This window comes from Mus caroli, unplaced genomic scaffold (assembly GCF_978045245.1).
Source record: "Mus caroli unplaced genomic scaffold, Mus_caroli_1 scaffold_7, whole genome shotgun sequence".
Taxonomy (NCBI): Eukaryota; Metazoa; Chordata; class Mammalia; order Rodentia; family Muridae; genus Mus; species Mus caroli.
Genome location: NW_028227262.1, coordinates 78,002,868 through 78,022,872, shown reverse-complemented (window position 1 = coordinate 78,022,872; position 20,005 = coordinate 78,002,868). Strand labels below are relative to the sequence as shown.

Genomic DNA, 20,005 nt, shown 5'->3' with positions numbered 1-20,005 from the left:
TCAGATAGCCCAGGCCAGCCCCCAACTCACTGTATAGCCCAGTCTAGCCCCCAACTCACTGTATAGGTAACTTCACATTTCTGATCCACCTGTTTCAGCTGCTAAGTGCTTTTTACTTCTGTGCTAAACTCCCTTTGTTGCCTGTACCAAGGATGAACCAGATGTCCTGCCCTGCCCTGCCCTGCACTTCTCTGGTTCACACAACCTGTGGCTGACTGGGACAAGCTTTCTCAGACTGACACAGAAGGAAGGAATGTGCCTTAACTGGCACTTGCCTTGGTGCCTATGAACTGACTTAATACTCTTTGAATAGAGCACAGTTATAAAACAATCTGCTTGCTGTGAACTGTAACTATGTTATGTTTCTAGAAATAAGTTCCAGCTGTGTGGCCCAATGTCTTCAGAGTCACTTTGACCAGGAGAAAGCTGTGAGCATATCCTTGAGGTTCCTACAGTAAAATCTTCACCTATGGCTGAGTAGCAAGGAAACATCTACAATGACTTGCTAAGCCTTCAATCAAAATCCCTCCCAGCTCAAGAATATCTCCTCATTGTGCTGGTTAGTTCTAACTGCCAACCTGACTCAATATAGAGTCACCTGAGTCTCGATGAGGAGTTGACTAGATCAGGTTGGCCTGTAGGCATGTCTGTGGAGGACACCTTGATTATTAATCGATATAAGGAGACCTAACCATTGGAGGTGATGCTGTTCCTTAGGTGGTGGGGTCCTGAACAGTATACAAGAGCAGGCAGCTAGCAGGAAGCAGAGGTGTGTTTACTCTCTCTCTCTTATCACTTATCTCTCTTTGATAGGCTCTCATATAGCCCAGGTCAGCCCCCAACTCACTGTATTGAATTCCTGTCTTGGTTTTCCTGAGATGATGCTCTGTAACATGGACTCCTTAAGCCAGATAAACCCTTCTTCCCCGATGTTACTTTTTGTCACAGCAACAGAGATGAAACCAGGACACCCAACATTTTATCTCGCAAGCTTCTCTGCAAAAATCACTTCACCATAAGAAATTTTTCATAAAAACAAACATCATCAATTTGGGATGTATTTTCTCATTGTGAACTCAAATGTGAACCACCAATATTCCCTCTGAACTCAAAATATGACTTAAATTCTGTTCCACATTTTTTCTTGGGCTTAGAGACATGTATTAAGATGAAATGAAGGACTGGAAAGATGGATCAGTTGTTAAGAGTGCATGCTGCTCTTGCAGACGACCTGAGTTCAGTTCCCAGCACCCACCTTGAGCTGCTCACAACCACCTATAACTCCAACTGCCCGGAACCTAACACCCTCTTCTGGCCTCTACAAACACCTGAATAACCAAGACATACAGAGAGGGGAAGGGGGAGGAGAGAGAGAGAGACAGAGACAAAGACAGAGCCTGAGAGTGTTAAAATATAAAACAAATCAATGAGCACTACAAGCTTCCTTCTGACATGGGTCTCCTTGGGAGAGCAGCCATGTTTTCATTACCATAGCTGCCACCCCGCCTCAGCTGGGACCCTGAGAATGGTACACAGGACGATGTAGAACAGTACTTCTCAGCTTTCACCTACTCACATTCATCCTCAGAGATCTTGTTTAAAATTCAGAATCTAATTCCAGATCTGGCTGGAGCTTGGAACTTCAACTTTCTTATTCCTGAAGACACTTGGCAAGAAGGTAGAGAAATAGACAAACAAAAACTCAATCCTATTCCATCTGGATTGGGCATGCTGAGAAATGCTAAGTAGACAAGAAGGGGAAGTTAAGACAGACAGAAAGACAGACAGACAGAGGGATACAAGGGAAGGGAGGAAGGAAGGAAGGAAGGAAGGGAGGGAGGGAGGGAGGGAGGGAGGGAGGGAGGGAGGGAGGGAGGGAGGAAGACAGGCAGGCAGGCACAGTCCTCTAGTTCCCATCTGTCTGTTCCTGGCAGGAGTGTGGCAGGTCAGATGTGGACTTAGTTTAAGCTGGATTCCACTCCTGACCTCAGTATCTACTACCTGTATCACCCTGAGCAAGTTCTTACTTTTCTGAGCCTATGTTTTCTGATGTGAAAAAGCAAATAGAAACAACGATGTCTTGACAGCTTGAATACATATAACTATTGCTTTCTTTTTTTTTTTTTTTTTTTTTTTTGGTTTTTCGAGACAGGGTTTCTCTGTATAGCCCTGGCTGTCCTGGAACTCACTTTGTAGACCAGGCTGGCCTCAAACTCAGAAATCTGCCTGCCTCTGCCTCCCAAGTGCTGGGATTAAAGGCGTGCGCCACCACCGCCGGGCTATTGCTTTCTTTTAATGTTTTACAATATATTCTGATCATGTTTCCCCTCTCCCAATTCCTCCCCCTCCCTGCCCACCCAACTCCTTGCCTTTTCTTTTTCCCTCTCTTTAACAAACAAAACGACAAACAAACCAAGAAATTCACAACATAACAATAAGTGTCACCGTCATCATCATCAATGCCTACAAAAACACAAAATCAGAAACCAAATTTTAAAATTAGACAAACTGGGAGTTGGCAAGATGGCGCCTCAATTCAGAGCATGTGTTGCTCTTGCAGAGGACCCAGGTTCAGTTCCCAGCATCCACATGATGGTTTACAAGCTGTAACTCCAGGTCCATGGAATCCAGTGCACTCTTTGACCAATGGAATCACCAGGCATTCACACACACACACACACACACACACACACACACACACACTAAAATATACTCTTTCCAATTGAGCAAACGAATATGGTAAGGCCCAGCACTTGGGAGAGTGAGGCAGAAAGATTAAAGTGAATTTGAGGCCAGCTTGGACTAAATAGTAAACTTCAGGCCATTATGGGCTACAGAAGGACACCTTGTCTCAAAACTAAAATGAATGGAAGCTGAGTTGGCACAGTGCTTGCCTAGCGTGAAGAAAGCCCACAGAAACTGGGGCATGGTGGTGCATACATATGTTCCCAGCCCAGGAGGTCAAAACCAGCTTGGGACATAAGCGACTCTGTTTCATAAAACAAGTAAGTAAATCTGTGTCCTGGGAATGATTAAATGCTCTAGGAGTGACCTATTACTGGGTCAGGGCCCCAATACTGCATACCCTGGTTATGATAGTTTGAATGAGAATACCTCTCTTATGCTCGTATATTTGAGTATTTAGTCCTTGTTTGAAGCTGTTTGGGAAGGATTAGGAGGTGTGGCCTTGTTAAAAGAAGTATGTCACTGGAGGTAGGCTTCAATGTTTCAAAAGCCCAGGCCATTACCAGTCAGCTCTCTTTGCCACCTGGTTATCTCCAGATTTGAGCCCTCAACTACTGCTCCAGCACCATTTCTGGCAGCCTAACGCCATATTCCCTGCCATAATGGTCATGGACCCTATCCCTCTGAAACTGTAAGCCTAAAATAACCTCAATATTCTATGAATGGCATTGGTCACAGTGTCTCATCATAGCAACAGAAAAGCAACTCAGACACTGGAGATGATGTCATAGACCTGTAATCTCAGCACTTGGGAGCTTAAGGGAGGAACGTCAGAATTTTAAGGTTATTCATAGATAGATAGTCACTTTTAGGTTGCCCTTGGATGTGTGAGACATTGACTTAAAACAACCAAATCCTTCAAAACTTAGTCACAAGAAAAAAAAATGTAGTCAAGAAGAAAGTTATAAAGAAGTTTAAGAACTTCCAGGACTGGAGAGATGGCTCTGCAGTTCAAAGTACCTGCTTCTCTTCCAGGGAACCCCAGGTTAGTTCCCAGCACACACATCGGACAATTCACTACCACTTGTAATTCTAGCTTTAGGGGATGCAACATCTTCTGATCTCTGTCACACACAAGTGGCATTCTTCTTCTCCTTCTCTCTCCCCCTCCCCCTTACCCCTCTCTCTTTCTCTGTCTCTCTTTCTCTTTTTCTCTCAAATAAAGACAATATAAGGAGGGGAAGAGATACAGCTCAATGGTTAAGAGTACTTTCTGCTCTTTGAGAAGATGTGTTTCCTGGCACCCACATCAAGCAGCCTACAACTGCTTACAACTCCAGGTGGCATACATATACATAGATGCAATAGATAAATAGATAGATAGATAGATAGATAGATAGATAGATAGATAGATTAGATTAGATAATAGATAATTGATGGAAAATAGATATAGATAGATGATATGTAAATAGAAAAATTAGATAGCTAATAAATAAATGATTGGTGGATAGATAGAGATAGATGTTACATAAATTAGATTATATAGGTAGATAGATAATGATGAAGATAGATAGATAGATAGATAGATAGATAGATAGATAGATAGGTAGATAGGCAGACAGACAGATAGATATAAATAGACAGACAAATTTTCCAGTTTCTTCATTGTCAAGGTGACCCAAAGTTAACTGGAGTAACAAGAATAACAAGGGTAAAGCAGGTGCCATGCCACTTGTCTCTGGGCACGAGCTCCACAGACATATGCCTACCCTGCCCATCCAATGTCTCATGGCATAGTTGAGCCAGGGAGCTCAAGTTCTCTCTCCTCTAGCACCCATGGGAAAGGCAGCCATGGGAAATGAAGTCAGCTGGGTAGGGGAGAACTGCTATTTGGGAACAAGGACCATTGCCTGACAGAAATACCACCACCTTACCTATTACTTTCCCTAGTGATGGAAAGTGTCCAAAAGGCACCAGGTGCCCTAATTCCTGTTGGATTCCAAGAGAAAGGGTGCTTACTCCAGCCAGGTAAGCTTCAGCAAGTCTTGTGCCCCCTCCATCCTCAACTTCCTGTTCACACAAGGTAGTCATTCCCACTTTCACCAAACTTCACCACTCTCAAAGTGATGTTTTTAGCCATTCTTCTTAACTTTTTGTATATTTATTTTATGTGTATGGATGTTTTGCCCGCGTGTACATTATGCAGGCACTACATGTGTTCATGGTGTTCACAGGGGTCAGAGTCCCTGGAACTGGAATTACAGACTGCTGTGAGCCACTGTGTAGGTGCCAGGAATTGAACTCAGTTCCTCTGGAAGAGCAGCAATGCTCTTAACCTTTGAGCCACCTCCCCAGCACTCCTACTCTCCTAATCTGCTCTTTAGAGTGCCAGTGACCACTGTCCTCATTAGGAGCACTGGTCTCACAGTCTCTGCTCCCAATCACTGCTCCTGGAATACAAGGAAGAAACCTCTTTACCAGAACCCTGGAGTATACTCTCTGCCCTGGAGGAAAGTCTGCAATCACTCCTCACTCTTCAGCCCTGTCCTGAGTTCTGTCATCTGTCAGAGTCAAGAGGACCAGAACGGCAGCTGTGTGACAGCTCCTTATATGGGAATAAGGAGCTATAACAGATATATGCAGAGACAAGGTCTGTGCACCATGAATGAACAGTCCTGCAAAAATACTATGGATCCAATAAGGTTGAGCCAATGCTTTTGTGTCTCAAATTTGCTTAAAAACTCAGCCTGGGGGCTAAGGATGTAGCTCAACTGGTAAAATGTTTGTCTAGCATGCACAACGTCCAGTCCAGCAGAGTAAGAGGCTGCCACCAATGCATCGGGAAAGCATGGCTACAGGTAGGCATGGGGACTGGAGCAGCAGCTGAGGGCTCGCACTTTGAACCACAAATGAACTCCAAATGAAGCACATCTTTAAGCTCTCAAAACCTGCCTCCAGTCGCATGGCTCCCTCCAGCAAGGCCAGGCTTCCTAAGCCTCCCAAACACCATCGTCAACTGGGGACCAAGTACTTAAATGTCTAAAACCATGGGAGCCATCTCATTCAAATCATCTCGGTGGTTCTTCAATATAAACAACACAGAGACTTTGCTTCCCAGTAGACCTCAGGCTGAGCTGGCACATAAACACATATAAAGATGTGGGTGAATTCAATAAAAATCCAAGAAGGGAGCCTTTACCCCCACCAAGGTGGAGAAGGTGAGGCATCCAGAAACTCAATCCACCAGACAGGAAAGAGACATTGTTCTAACTCTGGAAAGGTGGCCTGAGTTCTTACTCAGAGAAGGTCAAGGACTTCTGACAAGAGGCACTGATGGAAGACAAAGGCTTGAGGGCAGGTGTCATGCAGACACATGTAAGAACATGAGTTCATAGGATGCCCCATTCTGGGACATGATGTCAGGGAGATAACCAGACTGCAGGGGCAGGGGAGGTCACTCTCAGTAGCATGTCTATGTCCTGGAGGCAAAGGGCAGAGTCCTTGCAGGCATTTGCAGAAGGGAACAATGCAGTCAGAGTACAATGAGCCCCTTTTGCTGCCTGGGGCAGTCATCCAGAGGTCTCTGTCATCCTTGAGGCATTTCTGGGCCCAGGTTAGTACTGACTATTATATACCTAGGCACAAATGAGGCAGCACAGCTTCCTTGTTCAAGCTTAAGGATAGTCTATCTGCCTTGCCTTGTTAGGCTTGTCCTGTTTGTTGAGATAGTCTCCTTGTGAAACCCAGGTTTGTCTCAAAAGTGTGATCTTCCTGCCTTCACATCTCAAGTACTGAAGTTATAGGCAGGTATTACCATGCCCAGACATGCATGTGTGTAGGTGCATGCATGTGTGCGTGTGGTGTGTACATGTATGTCACTGTTGAGGGTTGGTCTTTTTGCTATGTATTGTAATGCTAAATACTGGCCCCCAAAGCCTGGTAACCCACAGGGATGAGAGAATCTGCACATACAGTGTGACCTTGCTCCTTAATTTAAAACCATTGGTTAAAAATGATGCTAGCATCTTCTAGCTGGGCTGGATAGAGGTAGGGTTTTTGATTCCCAGACTTGGGGTCTGAGGAAAGACCATGAGGAGAGGAGAGGGAGAAGAAGGTAGAAAGAGGAGAAGACACCATGGAGTAAGAATCTTATAAACATGTCCATGAGGGCTGGCGAATTGGCCCAGACAGAAAATGGCAAGTCATATTGTGGAATTGCTGGCAGAGAAGTAGAGGAGAGCAGTAAATCAGCCCAGCCTTAGTGCTGATTAAGGTTTATTATAAATATAAAGGTTGTGAGTCTTTTATCTGGTACCTCAATGATCAAAGGCAGGGTAAAAAAAAAAAAAGTTTGAGATTAAGTGTCAATTACAATGTCACATGCAGACTCAGAGTTCAACATCCAGTGTCTTCCTCTATTAGTCTCCTCCGTACATTTTGAGACAGGGCTTCTCACTGGACCTGAAACTCACTGCTTCATATAGACTAGATGGCCAGCAAGCACTTGGGGTGCTCCTGTCTCCACTCCCTACGAGAGCAAAGTACCACCCATCCTTTTACATGGATGCTGGGAATTCGAACTCAGAATCTCATGTGTATGTAGCAAGCATTTAACCCACTGAGCCACCTTCCCAGACCTATTTTTAACATCACTTTTTATTAAAACACTAACTTCCACAAGCCAGAAGAGTGGCACTAAGCGGGTAAGTGGCAGTCCAGAAAAACTCACTGACTCATAGGAGTTCCCACCGGCTGGTAAAGATGAGGTCAGCAGCAGCTGAGATACAGCCCCGAACAACTGCCAGGAGCCTGAAGGAGGCTCTTCCTGCCTTGGGCTCTCTGCATAGCATCCTTAGCAGCAGTAGAGGTTCTCACTGTCTAGATATCCAGAAGAATGGGGAAGGGCGGCTGTTGGAAGTCAGAGCAGTTACCATGGGGGCACTGGTAATGGACTGGAAAAGGACCAAGTCCAGTTGAAGCTCCATCACATACCTCAACCTCATCCAGAGGCTGTGCCTCGGCAGTCACTGGAACCTGGGAGTCTGTGGAACAGAACAGCCCGGGAAATAAAAATCTGAAGCAAGAGAAGCATACCTCACAACAGCTCCTGGGAGAACAGAACAAAATGCAAGTGGCAGACAACAGGAGAAGAAAATCAGAGAAGCAAAAAGAAACAACAGAATTCCAACCTAAGGTAGAGCCTCCATCACAAGGAGAGAAGGAACTAAGGAGACCGCCAAGCAACCGCCACGAAGAACCTACCAACCTGCCTCGGGAGACGAAGAACCTACCAACCTGCCTCGGGAGACGAAGAACCTACCAACCTGCCTCGGGAGACGAAGAACCTACCAACCTGCCTCGGGAGACGAAGAACCTACCAACCTGCCTCGGGAGACCTTCCAGTCTTAGTCTCCCCTTAAAACTTTGTTCCTGCAAAACACTGATCTGAAATACACCAAGAAAGTTTTGAATGGGTCTGGAGAGACGGCTCAGTGGTTACTTGTGCTCACTTGCTGGCACTTCTAGAGGACCCAAGTTCAGTTCCCAGCTCTTACATCATTGGGTGGCTCACAATCACCTATAGTCACAACTCCAGATATTTAATACCATCCACTTCGGCCTCTGTGAATGTCCCCATACACACATAAAGAAAGAAGTAAATCCTAAAACCAACCAACTCCTGAGAACTAGGAAGTGGTGTTAGAGGACCAGCCTTCTGAAAAATACCAACATATGGCAAACCTGAAGGCCTCTCTCCCAAAATACGCCTAAAAGTAACTGTTCTTCAAACCCACCCTTTCCAAATGCGCCAGGCTATAGATATAAAGTCTTCTTTTTTAAGACATGCCAAAGCCAGCAGTCCCTAGGCCCTTCCGCCTTCAGAATGTGAAGAGGTAGCTGCCTTGGAGGGTGCTTTCCAGATGCATCCCTCAAATCAGATGGGCCACAAGACTGTCCTCTCCACAAACACCGGAAAGAGCTGGGTGGGGAATCCACTTTTGAACAAGATCAGGAGACAGTTGAGAGGGGAGCTCTCTGTCTAAAAGCACGAGAACGTGTTCTACAGAAACATATCAAGAAGCAGACGAATAGGGATAGTTTCTCATGCGACACATAAAGGAACTGCTGGGACTAATGTCTCCACCCATAAAACAATCTAGGAAGCACCTACCAGGTGACACTGAGCCTGGAGAACAGTCAGGTGACATATGTAAGAAACTGTGGGCTTTAGGACCTCTCTATTGAGACGTTTATGGAATTTAAGAATAGGTTGTAACTAAAGACTGCCTTCCAGAACCAATTCAAGGAAGAACATGTTCAAGGGTAGGACCCTAAGACACACAAGGAAGATGATGATGAAACTGATACTCCCCCCACCCCCAACGACAGGAAATTAGGCTATAGAGATGCTCAGAAGTTAAAGTACTTGCTACAGAGGACCCAGGTTTGGTTCCCAGCACCTATACAGTGACTCACAAAATGTCTGTTAACTCCAGTTCCAGGGGATACGATGCCCTCTTCTGGTCCTAGTGAGCACTAGGCATGCACATGGTGTGCATACATATATAAAAGCAAAGCAGCTGGGCGGTGGTGGCGCATGCCTTTAGGCCCAACACTTGGGAGGTGGAGGCAGGCAGATTTCTGAGTTCAAGGCCGGCCTGGTCTACAGAGTGAGTTCCAAGACAGCCACGGCTACACAGAGAAACCCTGTCTCGAAAAACCAAAAAAAAAAAAGCAAAGCACTCATACAGCATAAAATAAAAATAAAAATAAAATCTTAAAAAAGAAATTACAGTAAAAGCCAAAGCAGGAAAACCAGAAATGCCAGGAGGTCTGCATCATCCTCAGGAAATGTGTTCAGAAAACGATATCTATGGTTATGCTTTAATGGCGTGCACACCTTTGATCCTATACTTGGGAGGTAGAGGCAGGCAGAGAGTGAGTTCCAGGCCAGCCAGGGCTACACAAAAACAAAATAAAATAAAACAAACAAACAAAAAACAGTGTTCAGCTACTGTTAAGGTCTGGTAGCATTTATAACAATGCTTTTTATGTGATTTTTTTTCTCAAAGCAATATAGAAATATCTATAATTTTATTAATATCTTAACTAATGGGGGTCTCCCCCCTATTTCCAGACCATATCCAAAAGAGAAAAACTAACATATTTTTTTAGCCTCTAACTCATAAACTGTGACCAGGTATGTACATGAGTACTGCTCTGCTCCAAGCTTGGTGTGAGGGTGTGTGTGTATGTAAGCGTGCACTCTGCTCACCATATAGGATATGGTGAAAGAAAGAACAAATGAGAAAGGGAGGGAAGCAGGTTCAATAGGTAAAGGAACTTGCAACCCAAACAGATGACCTGAGTTCAATGCCCGGGGCCTGAATGGTAAAGGAGAAAATCAACTCCAGAGAGCTATCATCTGACCTCCACACCCACATAGTGTAGCACCCATTCAACACACACATGCACACATACATACATACATGCACACACACATATACACACATGCACACATATATACATGCGCACACACACACATGCACACACACACAATAAATTTAATTTGAAAGATTTAAAAAAATTAAGCCAAATTCAGATCATCAACATCACATACATTCTGGGTGTGGCAGTGAGTGTCTGTGGCCTCAGCTTTGAGGAGGCAGGGTAGGGTGACCACTGGCCAGACAGTCTAGGTGCACTTGTGAGCTCCAGGTTCAGGGAGAGACCACTCTTGAAAACTAAGATTGAGAAGGCGTATGAGGTGGCTCCGTGGATAAAGGCGCTTGCCAAACAAGCCTGACAACCTGACCTCCGCCTTCAGAGTCCACGGTGATAGTAACTAACAGACTCCCCGAAACTGTTCTCTAGGAGTGTCTTCCGTGCGTGTGTCATGGCATGGATGCACCCACATTCACACAGAGAGAGACATGTACACACACCCACACACACACACACACACACGTTTTAAACTCCACACTGCCAGTTCTCAAGGTTTTTCCACGACAGCTCTCACAGAGTGAGATGCACACACCCATATTCACACCTGGATAAGCCTTGTTCTGGAGCTGACAATTCAAGTCGCACCCTCAGAAAAGTGACCTCATTCTGCCAGAGATCCATCGTCTTATTCTGGGTTTAAAAGGTAGTGGCTGCTGGCCTGTAACACCAAGCACTAGGGAGGGGCACCAGCAGGATCTAGAGTTCTAGGACAGTCTGAGCTACACAGCAAAACCCAGATTCAAAATATTAAAACGAAAAGCCAAACACAGTGTCACACACATGTGATCCCAGCACTCGGAGCTAGAGGCTGGAAGATCAGCCGCTCAAGGTCATCTTCCAGGACACAGAGTTGAAGGCCAGCCTGAGCTCTGAAAGACTTTTTCCCAAAAGCCAGAGATGAAATAAAATGTCAATTGTTTTCAAAGTTATTAGTTTCATTATTATGTAATAAAATTTTGCAATATAGCTCACTACAGTTTGTGTGGCATGTCAGCATATCTTGTCTCTATACCCAAAAATGGCTAAATAAAAGGCATAATTCTACATCTGTTACAGCTTGTTCTCAACAAGTTTAAACATTGAGGAGAAGCTTGAATGATTTAGCAAACACTTATTTCATTTTCTGAACTAATTGCTCAAGAATTTCTACGATCCTGTTATTAAATTATTCCCACTTATAACCTCGCCTGCCCATTACCAGCTGTTATCAGATTAAAAATCACCTGTGTGCTACTGCAAATGGCAGAGCTAATCCTGTCTCTCCCACAGGCTCACATAAAATAAATACATTGACTAAAAGCCCAGATGTCCCCAGGGGACCTAAGAACACTCATAATTGGTTTGATTTTCAAAAAACATCCTGACTGACACCGACTTCTTGAAAAGTATTCAACTGTTTCTCGTGTTCCCCCTTTTTTCATTTTACCTCCACATAGAAATATGCACAACCCTGGGTACTTTCAGTTCTTAGCCAGAGTCGTTTGGGAAACAGTCAAGTTTTTCTTTAAAGAATTTAGAAGGGTCTGGGGTATATAGGTCAGTGGTATAGCATATAGCATTTGCCTAGCACATACAGACATTCCCTAGCACAGGAAAGAAAGAAAGGGAATTAAAAAGAAAAGTCCAGCAACAGTCCCTGCTCTTTTTTTTTTTTTTTTTTTTTTTTTTTTGAGACAGGGTCTCTCTGTAGCTCTGGCTATCCTGGAACTCACTCTCCAGACCAGGCTGGCCTCGAACTCAGAAATCCACCTGCCTCTGCCTCTGCCTCCCAAGTGCTGGGATATTAAAGGCATGTGCCACCACTGCCCGGCCAGTCCCTGCTTCTTAATATATGTTTGTGATGAATTTAATTAATGTAGAATAGTTAAATAATAGAGTATGGCTGTAGAGGCCTGGAATCAGTCTCTGAAAATGTCCATGTCTTAATTCCCAGAACCCAGCAGTGTGTCAAAAGAGACTTTGCAGATATAATTAATACAAGGAACTTTCAGACTGGAGAGAACTCATCAGCTCAGAGCATTTGCGACTCCTGCAGAGGGTCTGGGTTCAGTTCCCAGCACCCACATGATAACACACTGCTGCCTGTAACTCCAGTTCAGGGATCCAACAGACTCTTCTGATCTCCATGGGCACCAGGCACACACATGGTGCACAAGCACACATGGAAGCCAAACACTCGTGTGCGTAAAATTTAAAAATGTAGAAGATGAAGAAAGAAATATGTGAGCCGTCTTCCAATCTAGGAGTAGCTTCTCAAGGCTGGGAGAACGAACAGAATCATCACCCCATTTTAGTCTCCCAGAAAGTATAGAGAATGTGTGTTGTCTTAAGGGGCCCTGGGTTATGGTAGTGTGTTATAGCAAATATATATATACTATATATATATTATACTATATACTATATATACTATATATATACACTATATATAATATATATACTATATATAATATAATATATATATATACTATATATAATATAATATATATACTATATATATATATAGTGGATCACATGTGCACACATGTGCACACATACATGCATGTGCGTGCACACACAACTGAGCTAGGTGTGAAGTACCTAGGAAGTGGAGGCAGGAGGACAACATGGGCTACAGAGTGAAACCTTATTTTTAAAAAGGAAAGGAGAATTGAAAATGTGTGATTCTTAGCACTGCCCATGGTCAGCATCACTGTATCTGTCTTGCATTTGATATTAGATTAAAGTAATAATCAGAATCAGCTCCATTTTGTTGCCTGGCATCCCTCTCCTGCTGCACTTGGCCCATTGCACTATATACTATATATAATATAATGTTATATTATATTATATATATAATATAATATATACTATATATATATATTACTATATTACTATATATATTACTATAAGGACATTCCCTCTTTTTAATCACTTTTATATTCCTGTTTTTTAAAAAATCTTTGTTTTTGTGTGTGTGTGTGTGCGCGCGCACACACGCGCGCTCGCGTGTCCAAATGTGGGTATGGGTACACAAGTGTCATGGCAGTCCATGGAGCCCAAAGTACAGCCTCAGTTCCATGAGTTTCTCCTGAGGACTCTTGCTTCTCCCTCCTGTCTCAATGGAGAGAAGCTAGGATTGCAGACACACGGCCACATCTGGCTTTAGAACTCTGAACGCGGTTCCTCAGGCTTACATTGCTAGTGTGTGATCCACTAAGCTGCCTGCCGCCAACCACTTCGGGCTCCTGCTTCTTACCTGCTTTGTGGACCTAACACTTCTCTGGCTCCAGAATCAGCTTTTGATTTTTCTAAAGTTAATAGTAGATATCCTTTGCTGCACATGTTAGGCAGGGCGTCTGAGCTACATCTCCAGAGCTGCCCTTTCTTTTACTAACACTAAATAATATGAATTGCGCCGATGTGAACAAGAAAATTTAAGTGGGCAGAGCTCAGAGTTGGCTTGTTCGGGAAGTTCGGAGACCCAGGCTTGCCCTGTGACTACGACCTGGGAAAGGTTACTGCTGTCTCTTTAGGTCTCAGTTTTCCTATCTATCAGAAAGAAAGAAATAAACTCAGTGGGTTTCTACTTCTATATTGAGCACCATTTGAAAGCAACAAAAGCTGGGTGGTGGTGGCGCACTTGGGAGGCAGAGGCAGGCGGATTTCTGAGTTCGAGGCCAGCCTGGTCTACAAAGTAAGTTCCAGGACAGCCAGGGCTATACAGGGAAACCCTGTCTCGAAAAAACCAAAAAAAAAAAAAAAAAAAAGAAAAAGAAAGCAACAAAAGCTATTGACTTTCTCCACGGACGTAAAAATCAAATGTGCACATCCGCACAGATGTTGATCTTCCTCTTAAAGATATTTCCCTAGTTTAGGATCCATGGAGATCCCAGGGGCTAAACTAACTCTGAAGTCAAGATATCTGACAGTGATTAATAATAATAATAATAATATTGCTATTATTGTTGCAGGAGAAATAATTGAGAGGTCGAGAGAGCTGTGGGATGGCTCAGCAGTTAGGGGCACTTAACTGTTCTTGCAGAAGATCAGAGTTAGCTTTCCAGCATCCATGTCAGTCAGCTTACAACCATCTATAACCCCATTCCTGGGAAAGCTGAAGCCCTTATCTGGCCTCCTGGGCAAATTCACTCGTGTGCACATCACACACGTGCACACACTTGCACACACACATGTGCACACATACATGTATGTGCGTGCACGCACACACACAACTGAGCTAGGTGTGAAGCACCTAGGAAGTGGAGGCAGGAGGACAACATGGGCTACAGAGTGAAACCTTATTTTTAAAAAGGAAAGGAGAATTGAAAATGTAGGATTCTTAGCACTGCCCATGGTCAGCATCACTGTATCTGTCTTGCATTTGATATTAGATTAAAGTAATAATCAGAATCAGCTCCATTTTGCTGCCTGGCATCCCTCTCCTGCTGCACTTGGCCCATTGCAACCCACAGAATTTCACAGTGTAAGCTCTTTGGGGTCATGTGATTCAGTTCTCTTCTGCGGCCCGATTCCACGTACAGCATCCTCAGCAGATAGGGAAGGGCCTGGAAGATAGCTCTTTGTCTCTCTACACAGCACTTCCAGGGCCTTTCACCCAAAAGCAGTGAAAATTCACTGTCAGGCACTTAAAAGAATCTAGGTATCCCCAGAAAATACTTTGGAGCCTGACATCTTTTAGTAGTATTAAATATTTTTATAAGCTAAAAATTTTAGAAAGCAAAATGAAAAATAAGTAACAACTTTAAAAAGCAAATTATAAGCTGAGTGTGGTGGCATATGCCTGTAATCCTAACACTTGACAAGTAGAGTCAAGAGAACCAAGAGTTCAAGGTCACCCTCTGCTCTAAGGTGAGTTTGAGGCTAGCCTGAGCTACAGGAGCTCTTAAATAGACAAAGAAAATCATAAAATCTATTCAAGTGTGATAAGCACAGATGGGAATGAGTTCAGGGGTGAGCTCTTCCCTATTGTGGGGATTATGATGCTTATAGTAGTGATGGCGATGGCACTGATAGTGGTGATAGTGATTGTGACGATAGTGATGGTGATTATGGTGACAGACAACAACCAGAGAGAGAGAGAGAGAGAGAGAGATCTCCTTCTTGATACAAAAATAAGTTAATTTGCTGAACATGAAAAATTAACAAACCGGGTGGTGGTGGCGCACGCCTTTAGTCCCAGCACTTGGGAGGCAGAGGCAGACGGATTTCTGAATTCAAGGCCAGCCTGGTCTACAAAGTAAGTTCCAGGACAGCCAGGGCTACACAGAGAAACCCTGTCTAGAAAAAAAACAAAAACAAAAACAAACAAACAACAAAAAAAAAGAAAGAAAGAAAAGAAAAATTAACAAAGGCAATAGCAATAGGAACTAAATTAAAATAAAGAGTCAGAGCTGGAGAGATGGCTCAGTGATTAAGAGCACTGACAGCTCTTCCTAAGGTCCTGAGTTCAAATCTCAGCAACCACATGGTGGCTCACAACCATCCGTAGTGAGATCTGACGCCCTTCTGGAGTGTCTGAAGACAGCTACAGTGTACTTACATATAATAAACAAACAAACAAACAAACAAAAAAATAACATAGAGAATCGAGGAAGACTCCCAACTAAAGCCTCCAACCCACACAAATACATGCACACTCCATGCATGCATATACATAAACACAATCTTTAAAATAAAGAATCATGGGCCCGGGGAGATGGATCGGCCAGTAAAGTGTTTAGTCAGAAGAGAACCTCAGTGCACATGTCAAACACCCATAGAAACAAAGCCCAGCACTGGGGAGGCAGGGACAGGAGGGCCACTGGGGTTTCCTAGAAATCAGTCTAGCTGAGTTGGTGAGTTCCTTGCTCATTGAAAAGTCCTGCCTCAAAAATAGCATGCAGAGGAGCTGGAGAAATGACTCAGCAGTTAAGAGCCCTGACTGCTCTTTCAGAGGATTCAAGCTCAGTTTCCAGCACCCACATGGCAGCTCACAACTGTCTGTAACTCCAGGATCTGACAGCCTCACACAGACACACATGCAGGCAAAACACCAATTCACGGAAAAGGTAAAATAAAAAATAACATAGAGAATCGAGGAAGACTCCCAACTAAAGCCTCCAACCCACACAAATACATGCACACTCCATGCATGCATATACATAAACACAAGAAATAAAAATTAAACAAACAAGAAAGATGCTTAAAACTTAGGTATCACTATCAAAAGGAACACAATAAGAACTGCCAAAGAAAGTATGGGGACTTGAATTCGAATCTCAGGTCCCACATGAAGTTAGATGCCATTGCACACACCTGTAAACTTAGCATCTCCTAGGAGATGAAGACAGGAGAGTCCTCAGATGCTGCTAGGCCACTCAACCTGCCAACCAAAGACCCTGGGGACTCCTTAATCCCAGAACTCTGGGAGGTAGAGGAAGGCTGATCTGGGAGTCCAAGGCCAGACTGGTTTTCAGATAGCCAGGGCTACAGAGAAAACCTGTCTTGGAACAACAACAACCCCTGCCTCAGACAAGGTAGAAGGTGAGGATCAAACCTGAGGTTGTCTGCTGAGCTCCACACACCAGCCATGGCACGCCCTGCTCACACCCACACCAAGCGATGGCATACCTTCTCACACTCACACATGATATGCACACGGACTCAAAGGGAAACACAGAAGATGGTCAAATTATTAAATGGGGGAAAAAGTCTTTTAGTAAAAGCTCTGCTGTGTAGTAAAATGAATAAAATGAGCCAGAAGGAAGAGCCTAACATGCTAAAAATAAAAGTTCTCTGTGGAGAGCCGGGCGTGGTGGTGCACACCTTTAACCAGAGTTAAGCAGAGGTCGGCAGAGTTGGTGGATCTCTGTGAGCTCCAAGACAGCCAGGGCTCCATGGTGTGGCTGGTCTAGAAAGGGAAGAGAACATTTTACTGGAAACCTCTACTCAACTCCAGTCTTGAGACAGAATCTGGCTAGACTGGCTCTGGAGAATTCAAAGTATATGATGGGTGGTGGCAGGACCAAGAGAGCACCTGCCATCTGGTGTGGCTGGGTTTTTATATTTTTAACTCTAACTCTGACTCCATACGTGCATTCCAGGAGCACGCGGTCAGGCACACACATACACCACAGACTCCTCTAGAATGATTAGTGTCACTTGAGCTCCTGATTACTCCTTGGGTGGTAAGGAGTTGCTTACCCTGGTTCACTGCTTTTTTCCTGAAAGTCTCTGTAGGTGCAATCAGGAGGGAGGAGAATTTAAATGCTATCCACTTTATCTCTAAAAAGCAGCGTCCACCCCCACAACAGCTGATCCTGCAGCTCCTCACCGGAAGCTTATCAGAGGCTGTCTTAATTCAGCCACACAATCGCCAGATGTCTCTCCAACTGTGGCTCAGGAGATACTGTCATTCCAACATAACCACTGTGTAGCAGGTTGGGGGGAGGGGGTGGTTTTTAAATAAGGACTAAGTACTATTCTTAAATTTTGATAGCTCCACGTAGAAAAGGTTGTAGGCACATGAGAACAGACCCCTGTAAAGCTGGAAACAGAAGCCCTTTTCTAGTCGCACACGTACTTGTGGACACAGGAACACATTTTAATTCCAGGAGTGTTTGATTTTATGAGAAATAGGAACCCATAAAATGTCTCTTAATTGGAAAATAAGTAAAATGTACATATATTTATAGGGTGGAATATTTACAGCTGTAAAAATTGATACCCGTGTAGTTTGTGAATAAATATGAAAGCTCTATGCATAGTTAAAATAAATTGATCTTTGAGGCTTTATAAGATGTGTCAGAGCCGGGCGTGGTGGCACACGCCTTTAATCCCAGCACTTGGGAGGCAGAGGCAGGCGGATTTCTGAGTTTGAGGCCAGCCTGGTCTACAGAGTGAGTTCCAGGACAGCTAGGTCTACACAGAGAAACCCTGTCTCGAAAAAACCAAAAACCGAAAACCAGAAAAAAAAAAAAAAAAAAGATGTGTCAGGACAGGCAAGATGGCTGAGCAGGTAAAGGTGTCTGCCCCCAAGGCTGAGGATCTGAGTTCAATCCTAGGACCTATATGAAAGAGGGAGAGAACTAACTCCAGAAAGCTGTTTTCTAACCTCCACATGTACACAATAGCATGTACACACCTATGTACAGGAACACACACACACAATTTTAATGTAATAGAAACAAATGAAGTACCTATAGATAGACTCAATGTCCTCACAAGGATAGGATCAGAAAAAAGCAAAGTCTAACCTGATCCCTGAAGCATGGTATCATTTCTTTTTTTTTTTTTTTTTTTTTTTTTGGTTTTTGAGATAGGGTTTCTCTGTATAGCCCTGGCTGTCCTGGCACTCACTTTGTAGACCAGGCTGGCCTGGAACTCAGAAATCCACCTGCCTCTGCCTCCCGAGTGCTGGGATTAAAGGCGTGCGCCACCACGCCCGGCTGGTATCATTTCTATAAAACCAACAAAGACAAACTGTGGCTATCCAGCTTGACTAGGGCAAATCAATATATGAAGTAATACGAGAATGTTCTGGGAAATTTTTATTTAAAAGAAAGCACAAGTTACCCCTAAGGTAGACATTGGGCAAGACTCTAGTATTTGGATATTAGGGTAAATGGATTCGTGTATTACTTATAGTTAAACCTAACTTCTTATATTATCACACATGCTTTATATTCTATTGGGTTCTTCAGACTTTTGGTCTCATTTGTATATATGAGGGAACTAAAACGAGGGGGCTTTTTGTAAGAAAATATTTCCTGCTGCACCATACCCACCCATCCACAGCCAGCATGGTCTCTTAGCCAAGTTCTCTGTGATTAGAAAAAGTGTCTAAAGGCCCCGCTCAGCTTTGGACTCTGATAGGGATCATAGATAGAGACAATGACTCCTTGCAGAAAAGAGATGCCAGCACATTACTATCAGAAGTGTAATTTGAAGGGCCAGCAAGATGGCTCCGTTGGCAAAGGTGCTATCTATCCAACAGGGCTGACTACCTGAGTTCAGTCCCCAGAACCTGCAGGGTGGAAGGAGAGAACTGACTCCTGAAAGCTATCCTCTGGCCTCTCCACATGCACTGGGGCAAGAGTTAAGTTCCACACCAAGGCACGTGAGTGTTTTGCAACGCACACGCACATAAACATACACACACATAAATAAATGTAATAAGTTTTATATTAAACATTGAAGAACCCATGAACTTCACTTCTTTCCCTGACAGTTTGGGGAGCCAGAACTTAAGAGCTTGGCTCCCTGCTTGCCATACCTGTCAAAAACCACTGCAGAATAAGCTCTCTCCGCAAAGATGACATCCGCAGCCCAGAACTCCTTCGTAGCCTTCAGACCTCTGCCTTTGCCCTCGGAAGTGAAGACCTCCACGTTCTCCATGCTGCCTATTGTCATCTCAGAGTCTGTCAGGCCTTCGAGGTGGCTTGCTCACACTGAGCCAAGCCTCTTGTCCTTGCTGCTATTTAGCTCCTTCATCGTCCCAAAGAGCAGGACTATAAATGGACTGGCCACCTCCCCTTCCCAGCTCCTCTCCAGAACTGGGCCCTCACCTCCCCCTCCACCACTGTGTCAGGAGGGAAAAGGCCAGTGAACACAGTGGCCTTACAAAGGTCTCGTTCATCACCCAGAAAAGACGCCAAGACAGAAAATGACCACAAGCTAGTGTGGTCCTGACATGGAGCCTGACAGACAGGGTTTGAAAACCCATTTAAAGATACTCCCAGCATGTGCTGTGTTCTGAACTGCAGTCATATTCAGCTTGAGATGAAATCAAGAGCACTTGGTCAGTAGGCTATTTTTATCCTCCAGGTGCCTCTGA

At 44.1% G+C, this 20,005-nt stretch overlaps 1 protein-coding gene across 2 annotated transcripts in view; it reads right to left on the bottom strand.

The window, feature by feature from the left end:
* Positions 1-19,652, bottom strand: part of Smyd1 (SET and MYND domain containing 1) — a 51,611-nt gene extending 31,959 nt beyond the window's left edge. For both annotated transcript variants that reach the window (XM_021164680.3, XM_021164681.3), the window contains exon 1: positions 19,445-19,652. In XM_021164680.3, coding sequence (XP_021020339.1) covers positions 19,445-19,581 — 137 coding nt within the window. In that variant the 5' untranslated portion in view covers positions 19,582-19,652. The remainder of the gene's footprint in view (positions 1-19,444) is intronic.
* Between the last annotated feature and the right edge of the window lie 353 nt (positions 19,653-20,005).